Below are 13,118 nucleotides of genomic sequence, written 5' to 3'. Positions count from 1 at the left end.
TTCTACATAGTTGTCCTCAGTCTAATCTGCTTAACTCGGTCATGGAGGCATCAACATTTAATTGAGATGGTAAATTAACAGTGAAAACTCATCATAGCTTAATTTAACATCAGTATTCATAATTACACTTCATGTTTACTTCTCCTGATCTTTACCTCCTATAACAAGGTCCATAGGGGCATCTCAATAAATAAACATGTTCTATTATATATATATATATATATATATATATAAATAAAAGCATTATTTACTGCTTTTTTTCGTATTGGAATAAATGTTAAATATTTAACTGCAAAGTAGTAATGCATGTTTGATACTTAAATTTTTTTTGCATTAAATCATACTGGGATGTTTGCTGAAATTGATAGGATGGCCCTACCTAGAAAATGTTCCACCAGCCGCCACTGGTCACACATGTTAAGCAAGTCCTCTAAGTGGTTAGTTTATCACGTGGTGATGGTGTTACTCACTGAATTCATCATAGCCAGCTGGGACGGGTATGCCTTACAGGGGAAGTGGATCTTCACCCCTCCAATGGTGTACTCTGAGGAAGCAGCCATGTTCCTCTGGTCCTGCTTCACAGAGATATCTGAAACAAGAAACACGTCTGATAAACTAAATATCAGCCAACGTTACATATTATATGGTACCATGCTCCGTGTAATGAGAGTGGAGCCCTTGTTACTGCAACTAATTCACTCACACGCTAAGATACTGTAGCACACAACTAGCACACCGTTAAGCATTTGCCAACAGTTTAACCCACGTCACTTTTCACTGTTGTCATGTCTGTGTAAGTTGCCACCTACCTGAGAGTTAAGAGAAAGTCACTTGTTAGCTAGCGTTACGGTATTACTGAGTGCTTAGCGAGCGCTAATGCTACGTCTTCCACCGTTACTTCGATTCACTACTGTTATCCTTGCGCCATGGTTAACCTGCTAACCGGTACTCTGACAGCAGGCTATCAGAAACCACTTCGGCGAACACGAACTATTTGGTTCACTCCACTGTCCCCATCAAGCTTCCCGCTCTGAAAATATCGTCTTCTTCTTCGTTGGTGTTATACGGAAGCCGGCATCCGTTCTGTTGCATTTCTGCCACCTTCTGGAGCTAGACAATTACTGCGCCATCTTCGTACTAGATCCATTTAATTAAGGCAGTGTCTCTCAAAAAGCCGAACAGCCATGTTATTCCTTTTCCTTTACTTCCATACTTACTAATATTTCTGTTCATCCCATTATCCTCATTTCAGTTAACACCACTCTTCTTTATGGCCTATACTATACCTCCTTCATGACCATACATGATGCACTGTCATTGTCTCTTCTGGCACTGCTTGCATGACCCTGATGGATGCTTCCCCATGATATATAGTGTCCTGTTCAGATATGTGTGTCCCACCTTCATTCTGGTCAACTTTACCTGTTTCTCCCTCTGTTCCATGCACTGCCCACTCTGCTTTGTCAGGAATAAAGGGGTCTCCCTTTCGTGTCCTGCTCCCACTCCTGTCCACTGGGACCAATAAGAAAGTAACCTCACTGCCCCTCCTTGCTACACTGTTGAGTACTAGCAGGACTTCATGGACCAAGTCAGGTTGACTCTGGGCTGTTCCAGACCCAATACTCTGGATTGCAGACAACGAGTCACTATATAAATACTTAACGGGGTTGAATCCGTTCAATCCACTACATATAGCATATAACTCTATTAAAATAGCAGGCAGCTCTACTGTATACACAGTCAGGTAGTTGGATGTTCTTTTGTAAATACTGACGTTCAGCTCTCTGGACCACAGCAGCTCCTGTTGCATCAGCTGCTGGATCCTTCGACCCGTCTGTGAAAATTGAAAGAAGCACCCTGTAACTTTTTTCAATGTGGCAATAGTATTCATTCAATATGTCTACCTTTTTTATTCTTCACTATTGCCTCATAGCCATAGTGGTACAGAAGGCCACAAGGCAGAACTCTTGATCAATACCCCCATATCTCTTGCCACTTAGTCCCCCACCCAGCCAAAGCCTGACGTCTGTGTCCACCCTCTCTCCCAGCACTCCTGCACCACCTGTTCTGTTGGATGATTTTCACCATGTCCCTTGTAATGCTGATGTTGTTCTGAAATCAACTGTAGTCTCAAAGCCTGGTACAGAATATTGTCTAACCTTTTGAGAGATATATCTATTCATCCCTCGACCCCTTCCGCTTCTTGAATCTATCAATCATTCCACGATGCAATAAACCTCTCGAAACTCATACTGTTATTGGCGTGGTCCTTGTTAGTGAAATAAATATATATATAAAGTAATGTGTGTTATTGTGTAAACACAGAGATAATTAATGAGGACGTTTCTTTATTTACAGATGTTTCCTGGTCATTCTTCTGCAGGATTGTGTGAACTGCTCCGACTCATTTCTCAACTTCACTGGTTTGGTGTTGCATTCAATAAAACACTCAAGTCATCTAAAGTGACACTTTTGTATTGTGAGATTTTGTTTGGTTCAACTTCAGTCATGTTGAGCTCATGTGAAGCTTCTTAAATAGTGAATATAACATGTGTAGTGGCTTAAAACAGCTTTGCATCTGTCAACAAGCAGCTACACCGAGTCATGAGGATTACTTTGTAGAACACAGGATTTTAAATCAGTCCATATACAGATCAAAGCATTGCCACATATCCAACAGCTCTGAGAAACCATCAACGGTCAGGGAGGTAAGAAGATGAACACATAAGACGGATTGTAAACACTTCAGGAATAATACTAAGTATTTCATTAGGTAATTAAGCATTAAGTTGGGTTTGTTAGACAGAAAAAACAATGCTTTCTCCACACATACAACTAACAGGCCATGCTGGCAGTAAAGATGTGATGATCATTAAACAAAAAACATTGAAGGATGAAAAATTGAGGGGAAAAAAACATTGCTATTCTTGGATACCACTCTGCAAAAAAATAAACCAAAAAAATAAGTGAATTGTGGCCTGAAGGTGGACCCAGAGGTACCGCCATGCTATTACAAAACAGGTTTATCAGCTGGTGGCAATTTAATCTCATGCTCGGCTTTGGTCAGACTGCTTTCAGCACTCATCAGTCTAGTCTCAGTTTGCCAAAATTCAAGAAGACATTTCCGGGGACCACAGGATGCGCAATGCTTCCTCCTGCAGTGCGGAGAGTGTAAGAGGCCCTCAACAGTCTTCTGATGACACAATACAGCACACCAGCTTAAATACTTTTGAGCATTCTGCACGTTTTCAGTGGGTACGTAAAGTCTCCAATACAATTAGGGGCAATTTTACTCTTTTATTTCGAATGCCTGCTGTTTTCAACCATGGTTGCAACTTGACCTTTTGTTTTTACACATCTTTCTGCTGCACATTTACACGTTTGCACAACCGCTGCTTGTGTTGGGGGGCCAACCTGTAGAGGGCAACAGCTGCATTGGCGCTGCCAAGTCAACGTGCTAGAAGAATACCGATTCTGACGTCAACGCGTTTGAGCATGCCTACTACACTGGAACATAAACAAAGGCAGGACGCTGCGCTGCAATAAACTCAACTCTCCAGGTATTGTATATGCTAACCGTACCGACAAATTGGACAGCGAATCATTTCTGGAGCTATGGAAAACGCATTATTGATGCGGGTGAGTGTTTTTACCGACCAAGGAGGCAGGAAATACATGGAAGATGTGACCGAAGTCATAGTAGAGCCAGAGCCGGGAGAAGACGAGCCGACGTCGGGTGAGCCAGAAGAGACCAGTGGGGGAGACTGTACGTTCAGTTCTTTGGCTGCGGACACGCTTCCAGAGCGGACTGGTGAGCCCGCTGTGTCGCTGCAAGTTCCAGATGCACCATGTGAACCCGTGCGAACGGAAAACCAAGGTATAATAGTGGAAGCGACTTCACCGGGAGGTCAGAGCCCGTCGCGAGCCCAGCCGAGCCCAGCGAGTCCTTCCCGCCGTTCCGTTGCATTCTTCGCGGTGTTCGACGGGCACGGGGGTCGCGAGGCTGCGCAGTTTGCGCGAGAATATTTATGGGAGTTCATGAAGAAGCAGCGGGGGTTCTGGTCAGACTGTGACGTGGAGGTCTGTTCTGCTATACGCAAAGGATTTGTAGCCTGCCATCACGCTATGTGGAAAAAACTACGTAAGTTTAACGTTACAACTATCAACTACAATGTCATGACATAAAACGTTATCAGCTGTCAATATGGGCTGTTTATGTGCCTCTCCCTCGGTTTGAGTAGAAAGAACATCACACCAAACCTCTCAACCGGACTGTAGGTCAGTCTGTGGCCTAGCCTTACACCCTAAAAGTTGTAACTGTTAACGTTACATGGGTCGCACTGCTGGCCCATACATGAAAGCCGAATTTACCAGGAGATTCTCTGTGCTCAATAAAATCATTCTCATTTGAATGTGTGGTTATGTACATTTAACAAAAGGCCGACCTAAATCTGTTGGCACTATCTCTAGTCTTTGTTTATGTGTGTTGCCTTTAAATATAAAAAGCTCTACGAGGAATGGTTTTAGCAACCAAAGGCAGCCGAGCTAACGAGGTTAGCAGTAGCCACTGGCTCCAAACAAAGCCGGCCACAGCGGACATAGGAGACCAGTTAACCTACCAAACCACAAGCCGGCCAATATTTTATTGTTTGCTCGGACTCATATGTGTGATATTGTTTATTCTATTACACTTCCATATCTTGTTATTACCCATTAGATAACCTATCCAATCATGACGTAGCCAGAGTGTGCTGTGTCGTGCAGACTACGGCTGTCTGGCTGGATGTGCCCGGACATGTCAGCTGTTTTACAGCTGGTCACACAATGGTGTCAACACACAGTGTCTGTAAAGCACATGTCTGACTAGGATTACGTTGGAAAGACGTGCTCCAGGACAGGCTGCGTCCAATAAAGGTCACAGTGTTGTCATCAGGCTAAATATTTGGAAGATATATGGAGATTAGCAATAGATAAATTAGGAGCATTTATTTTCTGCCCATCATTTTGCTGTGCTGTTATGTGTGGTTCAGTTTACTTCCGTTTGTAAGCAGGAAAGGCTATAGCTCAGTAAATACACATGTTCTCTCTTTCATCTTCTCAGCTGAATGGCCAAAGACACTCACAGGTCTTCCGAGCACATCGGGCACCACAGCCAGCGTAGTGTTCATCCGCGGAAACCGCATGTATGTGGCCCACGTCGGGGACTCGGCGGTGGTTCTAGGGGTCCAGGATGACCCTTCAGACCCGTACATCAGAGCTGTGGAAGTCACACAAGACCACAAACCTGAACTACCCAGAGAGAGGGAGCGTATTGAAGGTCTGGGAGGGAGGTAAGGCTTCACCAACAACTCGTCCTGTCTTTACATATTATTAACATTAGAAGGAGGGTTTTTGCAGCCAGGCCAGCCCATCGGTGCTCAGAACACATAACCAAAACCAACGTTTCAGTTGGAGATTCCTGTTCTGATTTAGCTGCCACAAGGTTTCCACTTGATTCAAACTGTTCATCATTTGCTCTGACAGTAAATTTAAGTTGTAAGTTGATTAAGCACACACTGCAGCAGATGGTGGAAATTCAGGGTAAACGTAAGTTGTTGTTTTTTTGGATCAAGACAAATGCTAGTTTAGTAACAGCTTATTCATTCCCAGGGCCCCACCAGATCCCATTTACAACTAAAAAGCACTTGTAACCTCTTTTGCGCAATAGCATATCAAAATGTTATCTGCTTCAAGGACAATGTCCTTTATGCTGTATGTGGCCTGTCTACTGATAAGATGTGGTCGTAGTGATAGGCGCCTGGATGACAACAACCAGACTTTTATCCTTACATGACATGGTGAACTCCACAGCTTTAATGGGGATTTATAGTTGTGCTGTAACTGCATAACTATAATGCTGCTTTACTGCATAACACATAACAAGATTTAGACAACAAGGCAAGGTGTAGTCGTGTTATCGGGAATGCCAAGCGTGCAGTATATGAAAAGGCTGGTGGGGAGAAGTGCTGCTTTGAAATCATATTACGACAAAACGTGAGGCTTGGGCAGTAGGGCCGTGGACTCTAACGTCGATCATATTTGGTATACATGGATATTAATTCATCCTACTTCACCTCAACATGTTAAGGCAAGTCCTCTTCCACATAAGTGACCATGATTGATTTGTCGTTGTAGATTTGCAGCTACTGAAAAAGGGCTGACCGGCCCTTCCCTTTATTTCAAGTTGGAAATAATTACAGGACAGATCATTTATCCACATGGTGAAGGCTAACTGTACTTTATGGAGGAGAGAAAAAGCATTAACGGTTATCGGCCCGCCAGATGTTTATCTTCTTGCCGAATACATAATACATGCAATAATAAGCTATGGCATTGAGGGAAAGTTTTATTTCTTAGTACTGTCGTAGGACAACCCGATTGTGGAAATGGACATATTTATTTGTGACATCAGTTACAATGCTGCGATATTCTTGTCAGATTTGGGAAGATACTACTTTCAGCACTGCCAGTTTTATTCTGTATATTTCTACTTGCCCCTCCAGTTTCCTGCATTAATCAAATGCAGCTCATTCTACCCCGCTGGCAGCATAGTGTAGACCTTGTTGTTGCAACCCACCCATAATGTCTAAAACGGACTTTGAAATTCCTGGATCAATCAGTGGCTTATCTTACCTATTGTCTTCTCTATCTATCTGCTAACAGTGTTATCAAAAAATCTGGAGTGAACCGGGTTGTCTGGAAGAGGCCGAGGCTGAGTCACAACGGCCCAGTGCGTCGGAGCACTGTCATTGACCAGATACCTTTCTTGGCAGTAGCCCGCGCTCTAGGTAGGAAAAGTTACTATCACAGTTATCGCAGCAAATAAGGCAGCACGAATGAATGACTGGAATAATGTTGTTGTTTTTATATCTCGTCTTACAACAAGGAGCTATTAATTATCATCAGGGATGTAAGAGAATTCAGAGAGTTTTAACAAAGGAGTGTACATCATTCCAGAGTTTTTGGACCCCAGTGATCAAAAACCATTGGGCTTCAATCTAGTTTAAAGGACTAATCCATTCAGGAAAATAGGGATCCATTGCTTTCTGATTGAGACTTTACTGACTATTACTGACCTTTTGATTTTTTTGTGTTCATAAAAAAAAAATCTGGTAATAGCTCTCTGTCATCCAGTTGATCAAATGCTTTGCAGCACAGTTTTATATAAGTGATCTTTTGTGCAGAGCTTTTAGACAGCAAGAGAGAGAGAGAGAAAAGGCAACCGCCCAGCAGTCATCATGGACAGTGTTTGTTCGAGCCAGGCGTGCTTTCAGCTCCGTTTCTCCTCTGCAACAGGTGATCTGTGGAGCTATGACTTCTACAGCGGGGAGTTTGTGGTTTCTCCAGAGCCAGATACTAGTGTGGTGACCCTCGACCCCAGAAAACACCGCTACATCATCCTGGGCAGTGATGGTCTGTGGAACATGGTGCCGCCTCAAGAGGCTATCTCCATGTGTCAGAACAATGATGAGGCTATGGTGAGTGGAGAGCTACACCAGCAAAGAGCAGTTACTCTTTAGCTCTTATCATTTTGGATCATTATAGATGGATGCCTTCCTTTCCTAGCTGCCTGGATTGTGGTCTGTAGTAGATTAAAGGGCTAGACAAGTAAACTAACAGAGTAATAGTCGATGTAATGTCCAGCTCATATCAGACCAATAACAGCCTTCCATGCTGCAGGCACCATGCGGGGTATCGAGTGCCCGGCAGCTGGTCAGCCACGCTCTGCTGCGGTGGCGCCAGCGCATGTTGCGTGCTGACAACACCAGCGCCATCGTCATCGCCTTGCAGGAGCCCGGGACCTCCCAGGATGTGCTGCACCATGAGGAGGTGCTGCTGGACTTAGCCAAGGTGTCCCAGTGTCCTTCCACCTCCCTATCACGCGCTGACACTCCTCTCCTTCAGGTGAGGGCAGGAGGACTTATTTTGCACCCAAGAATTCCCAAAATGATGAAACCACAATGTGGGATATTGAGACATTATTTTGGATAATAAGAAAATTAGGACTTTTAATTTAAACAAGGTTCCGGTTTCATTTTCTATATTCAGTCAATTTTCAATAATAAGTTGAGAAAGTGTTGAATTCCCACATAGTCGGTGCCTGACAAAGGTTCATAGCAGAAGCATTGCATTACTATTAACCACGCGGGCAGTGCCTGCTTATGTATTGCCTGGCTTCTGGCGTTATGCATACAGCTTTGTGGGGTTGTGTGGCCCGTTTGTAACGTGTTCCACTTCAGACCAGGACTGTGTGGATCCTGGTCCCGGATGTGTTGTAGGGAAGTAAAGAAGAGTTTGGTTGTAACGTTGGTATAACCATCATCCAGCAGCAACCGCCGTCAATGAGGCGTGGCCTTTAATGCGTGGTTTTTGCTTGCCATACTGACACTGGCTATTTAAATGCTTTAGAAACGGAACGTTTTAACAATATCATGTTACAGATATTTTGCCAGCCAATTCAACTTGTTTACAGGATAATCAACCTTTGTTTCATTGCAATACAATGAATACTTGACTTTCTTTGCAGAACTTGCATAAAGGCGATCAAATATTTCTATGAATATGAGTTTACAGTTAGTTAAAATACCTCGCCGGCATTCAGGACGTGGGTTTATGGCATTTTGCCGGAAACGCTTGTTGATTTCTGGCTTCCTTACGGAATATTTACTTCTGGAGAATAATGCAAAGCACAGGGGTTGAGTGCTCGTAGCTTGTGCTCCATCAGTGATTGCTGGCGCCACGGTGCCTCATGCGATAATACACAGCTACACAGAGCGTTGTTCACTGGTTCACCAAATCCGTCCCCGTGGGGTCCCCAGCAATACACCCCTCAAGTGTCAAGTAGTAGATTCTCAAGATATGCAAAGAATGACCGACATACATAAACATACCCATCGATAGATAGATTCCTTGCTTTACAGTTAGATTGTGCTGACAATGCCTCTCTTTGAGCACTTCCTCTACCACGGCTAAGAAAGGTAGAAAAGTCGAGCTAGACGGGTTTTCCTGGGGGTCCAAAATCAGCAAATCCAATATGCCCCAAAATACACCCAAGTCCCGGCTAATCACGGCCAGAAACATCGGTGGAGAAAACTCTGGTTCATGAAAAAAAACACCAGGGCTCTATCGTTAAGCAAGGTAGGGGACTGCCTGTGGCCCCCCACTAAAAGGGCCCTAAACAGCTATGGTGTGTATACTGTATATGAAAATAATTGTCAAATATTTGCTGAGTTAAATCTGTGGACACCTCCTAAACCACTGTGGGGCCTGGCAACCTCCATGTATGTGCCTGTATAGCATGGAGCTACTCAGTCATATATGAATATTGATCCATATTCATTGTGTTTATTACTATTTCAATGTTTCTGCAATATTCCATCATTTTTTTACATGGCTATATGGAAATAACTAGTGTCTTCAGTAAGATTCCCTGTAAACAGTCAAGCAGTAAACCTTGCCAAATGGAGACCGCCGGAGTAAATGGTGTATTTTATTCTAATTTAAAGTCCCAGTCAAAGAGTAGAGGACTTTCACTGGCCTCATCATTCATTCCTCATTCGTTTTGGGTGTGTTATTTTAGGGCTAGGGCTTAACAGATGTTGTAATATAACATATTTACACACACACACACTTGGCATGATAGCATGGGAAGTTTAATGAAGCATTCACTTCCCATGTATCTGTATGCATAAAGAAAAGGTCCAGTGTCACACACACTAACACACTTCATTCAGCTCAATGCAGTAGTATTGAACAGCATTGTGTCCTCTACTGTCCTTAACCCTGATGTTCACACCTTAAGTGTGTATCCACTTGAAGTAGACATGAATAGCTGTGTGGTCTTGTGAATGTTGTGGAGTTTGAGGGAGAATCAACTACATTTATTTATATTTTTTATTTATATTGTTTTGCAGCGTACTCTAGAGGAAGACTCTCCCTCGGCCATGTGTGAGCTCCTCCCTGCCTTGGAGCGACGGGACGGACTATCGGGAAGCAACAGCTTGTACCACATGAATCTGTCCGACATGTTCACTCTGACTCCACTGTGTCCAAACAGTGGCGCTGAGTTACCCAGTCAGTCCGGTCCCACTGACAGGACAGTTGGCGACAGGACGCCCGACATTAAAAGAACTACTGACCGATCGTCACCGGGTCAGACAGCTAAGAAGGCCCGACGCAGGATTGCTGACAGGCTGCCGCTGGTCCAACACAACGCAGAGAAGAAACAGAAGGAGTCCAGTAACGTCTCACCCATTCTCCAGCAGCATAACAAGACCACGGTGTGTGTGTGCTGAAACACACACACACACACACACATCAACCTGCTGCCTTCCACAGTCCACCGTGTCTCCAGTGGCATTTCTGTTCCTGATGTCTGCAAGTGTCCCGCACATTCTCACAGTGCAAACCAGCCTTGCTGTAAAGTCTGTGGAGAGACGTGTCTTCTTGCTCAGCACCACATATGAAAACTTAAGGAGTGCTCATTTTCACACAACAGATCTAGTTTGTTTGCTGATTATAGGTGTCTTAATGGTTCCTCTTACTGGTAACCGTTGTAAGAAATAGGTATGACTAATGATGCCGGTGCAATTATTATGAATTTTACAGTTGAGTGTTAAGTAATTGGTAATGTTCATGTAAAAGAAATATATATTTTTGTACATTCTCTTATTGTTCGATGATAAAACGTGAGAATTAAGATGAGCTCCACAACAACTTTCTGCATATACCATTGTGTGCACTGTTCGGTCCGAACTTCTGGACACAGAGAGAAATCGGCCCCCATCCTGCAGCCATGTGCTCTCAATCGCCTCCAAAACACAACAGCAGGTTTAAGTCAAAATCAAATGGATTTATTATCCAAGAAGCATAAAAACAGATACAAACAGTTACAAACCGAATCACACTACTAATAACAAAACAAACATATAAATTCCATGAAATGTGAGATCCAATCCGAGCCACCCAGGAGGCTGGTCTGCCTCCTCGGTGGCCCGCAGAAGATCTGAAATCCCCCAGAGCTTCAAACCCTTTGTCACCCCAAAGTTACATCTCTCAGCTCATCGATCAGCTCATTGATTGGCTGAAGTCCAACAAGCCCCTCCTGGGCCGATGCCCCATTGTTACTCTTAACACCTCACCCTGCCACTTTCACACAACCCCCGCTCCAGCACATTCCTCAAACCTGATCACACAGACACTCAAACACACTGCTTGGTTCAAACTCCTACAAGTAAATACACTGTATCACATAACATCCATAATTAGGAGCTTTAAAACCTAAATTTCTCACAGCACACCCTGGGTTTAAACATATGTATGTATTTTTATTCTCATAATTTTATTTCATCACTGGAGATTTGTCTTGAATTCAAACTGAAGGTGCTGCTACAGTCACAGACCTGTAAGCTACTACATTGTGTGTATTGATGTACAAATACATGTAATAGGTGTTGGTAGCATTTTTATTCTTTGATAGTATGCATATGACAGAATGGAAGATGTTTTTAAGTTGTAATTGCACAATGCATCTGAAGGGATAGAGGGATTCACTCTCTTAATCATATTTCAATGTTGGAAGTTGTAATGAAGCGTTAGAGTTGAGTTGTTTTGGTGTCATCACTCCACCTCGTCCTACATCAGGTAGGGATGGCTCTGTTTCCAACAGCGTCTGTGCTGAAGTGTTTGCAGGAGTTGCTACGTCTGTCTCTATAATGATGGGTTCTCCCTCTGCGTTCGCTCTGTCCGGTTGTTTGACCGTCTGTCAGTAAGAATACGGCTCCATCTCCAGCATGTCGGTCCCTACAGACGGGATTCAATACGTGTTCTTTGTTTTGTTGAGGCTGACTAAGATTTCCTTTTCATTCTCCTCATACAAGCCACTGTCCCTCCTTGCTGCAGTGTCAGTTGTATGGTTACTGATGTAAGCACAGGGCTCGTTTGTGAGTAAATACACAATGCATGGACTTTCTAGGAGATTTTTTTTGCACTGTTATGGTGAACTGAATTATCTTTGAGAAGACTGTTTTTATGCGTTATGGAAATGATGCAGCTAGCAGTGGATGACATGATCGGAGTCTAAAATGAAAACAGCAAATGTAGGATATGTGAGGTCACATCATTTAAACCTTATTAGGTGGAAGGGAATCCTCACTGATCTGAGGACAGTTTGCTGAACCCCTTTGCCTCTGATGGTTTTGTTACAGGGCCGACTATGAATCAGATGAGAAATATTACCTGCAAGAAAATAATGTCTTTGTAAAGCCTTGTTACACGATAATGCATTTTCATTGAGCTAAGTGCAATTAACAGGAATTAGTAGCATTGTGGATTGGTAAATATGAAACGAGCGATAATGTTTAGATTTGACACATCCTCTCCACAAATACAGTCTGTTACTTTGCTCGGGACCCTGTATGACTTTTCTATATGTTTTGTTGTCATAAATCTTAGTGTACTCATTTACTCGCACCCCTGATTCAGACGGCTGTGCTAACAGCCTAACGTGCATGTGTACAGTGTAAATGTGAAAAATACTTCTCTGGAAATGACCCTATTTAAATAAACAGCTTTCTGAAGTAAAGTGATTACGATGACATTTCTTCTGCTGGTAAGACTGTCACACATACTATCCCACAGTGGTCTCATGCTGAGGACATCACTTTACATTTCAGCCACTTTGTTTGAATACTACAACTCCAACGTTGTGTTTGAATCTTCCTTCTCATTCTCACACCCATCACACTTTTGTTTATTGTCATTTTACAGAACTTACAAATGCTCACATACATCCACATGCACATCCATACACAGGCATCAAAACCAGGAACAACAATACCAATGCAAAACATGGGAATAAAATGAACCAATGAAGAATAAATGATTAAGTACAATAAAGTGGGAGGGGGAGATTCAAATGAAAATAATTAGAAAAATAAATACATTCTAAAGACGTACATGTCAAAATATATGCAATATAAACTTGATAAACATAAAGTGTGACACCTTTATCAAGTCTCTGTGACTTTTTGTGACCTATTAAGTTGCTTGTAACTGTCCATTATTCTCAAAATGCATAA

The 13,118-nt window shown here is 43.0% G+C and overlaps 2 protein-coding genes across 2 annotated transcripts in view; one reads left to right on the top strand and one right to left on the bottom strand.

Moving 5' to 3' along the window:
* Positions 1 to 1,022, bottom strand: part of brip1 (BRCA1 interacting helicase 1) — a 42,698-nt gene extending 41,676 nt beyond the window's left edge. The window contains exons 1-2 of the mRNA XM_076075492.1: positions 810 to 1,022; positions 471 to 589 (exon numbers count right to left, since the gene is read on the bottom strand). Of these exons, the coding sequence (XP_075931607.1) occupies positions 471 to 560 (90 nt within the window). The 5' untranslated portion in view covers positions 561 to 589; positions 810 to 1,022. The remainder of the gene's footprint in view (positions 1 to 470; positions 590 to 809) is intronic.
* Positions 1,023 to 3,490: 2,468 nt separating this feature from the next.
* On the top strand, positions 3,491 to 12,622 carry LOC142931504 (protein phosphatase 1D-like). The gene is made up of 6 exons (XM_076075458.1): positions 3,491 to 4,141; positions 5,102 to 5,330; positions 6,703 to 6,827; positions 7,336 to 7,517; positions 7,720 to 7,944; positions 9,954 to 12,622. Exons 1-6 carry the CDS (start codon positions 3,616 to 3,618, stop codon positions 10,332 to 10,334), a joined length of 1,668 nt encoding a protein of 555 aa, XP_075931573.1. The 5' UTR covers positions 3,491 to 3,615; the 3' UTR covers positions 10,335 to 12,622.
* The last annotated feature ends 496 nt before the right edge of the window (positions 12,623 to 13,118 follow it).

Source organism: Anarhichas minor, unplaced genomic scaffold, assembly GCF_050575085.1.
Source record: "Anarhichas minor isolate MPS153535 unplaced genomic scaffold, ASM5057508v1 ptg000052l, whole genome shotgun sequence".
In the NCBI taxonomy this organism is placed as follows: Eukaryota; Metazoa; Chordata; class Actinopteri; order Perciformes; family Anarhichadidae; genus Anarhichas; species Anarhichas minor.
Note: the sequence above shows the minus strand (reverse complement) of the source record. Positions and strands in the feature narration are given on the sequence as shown.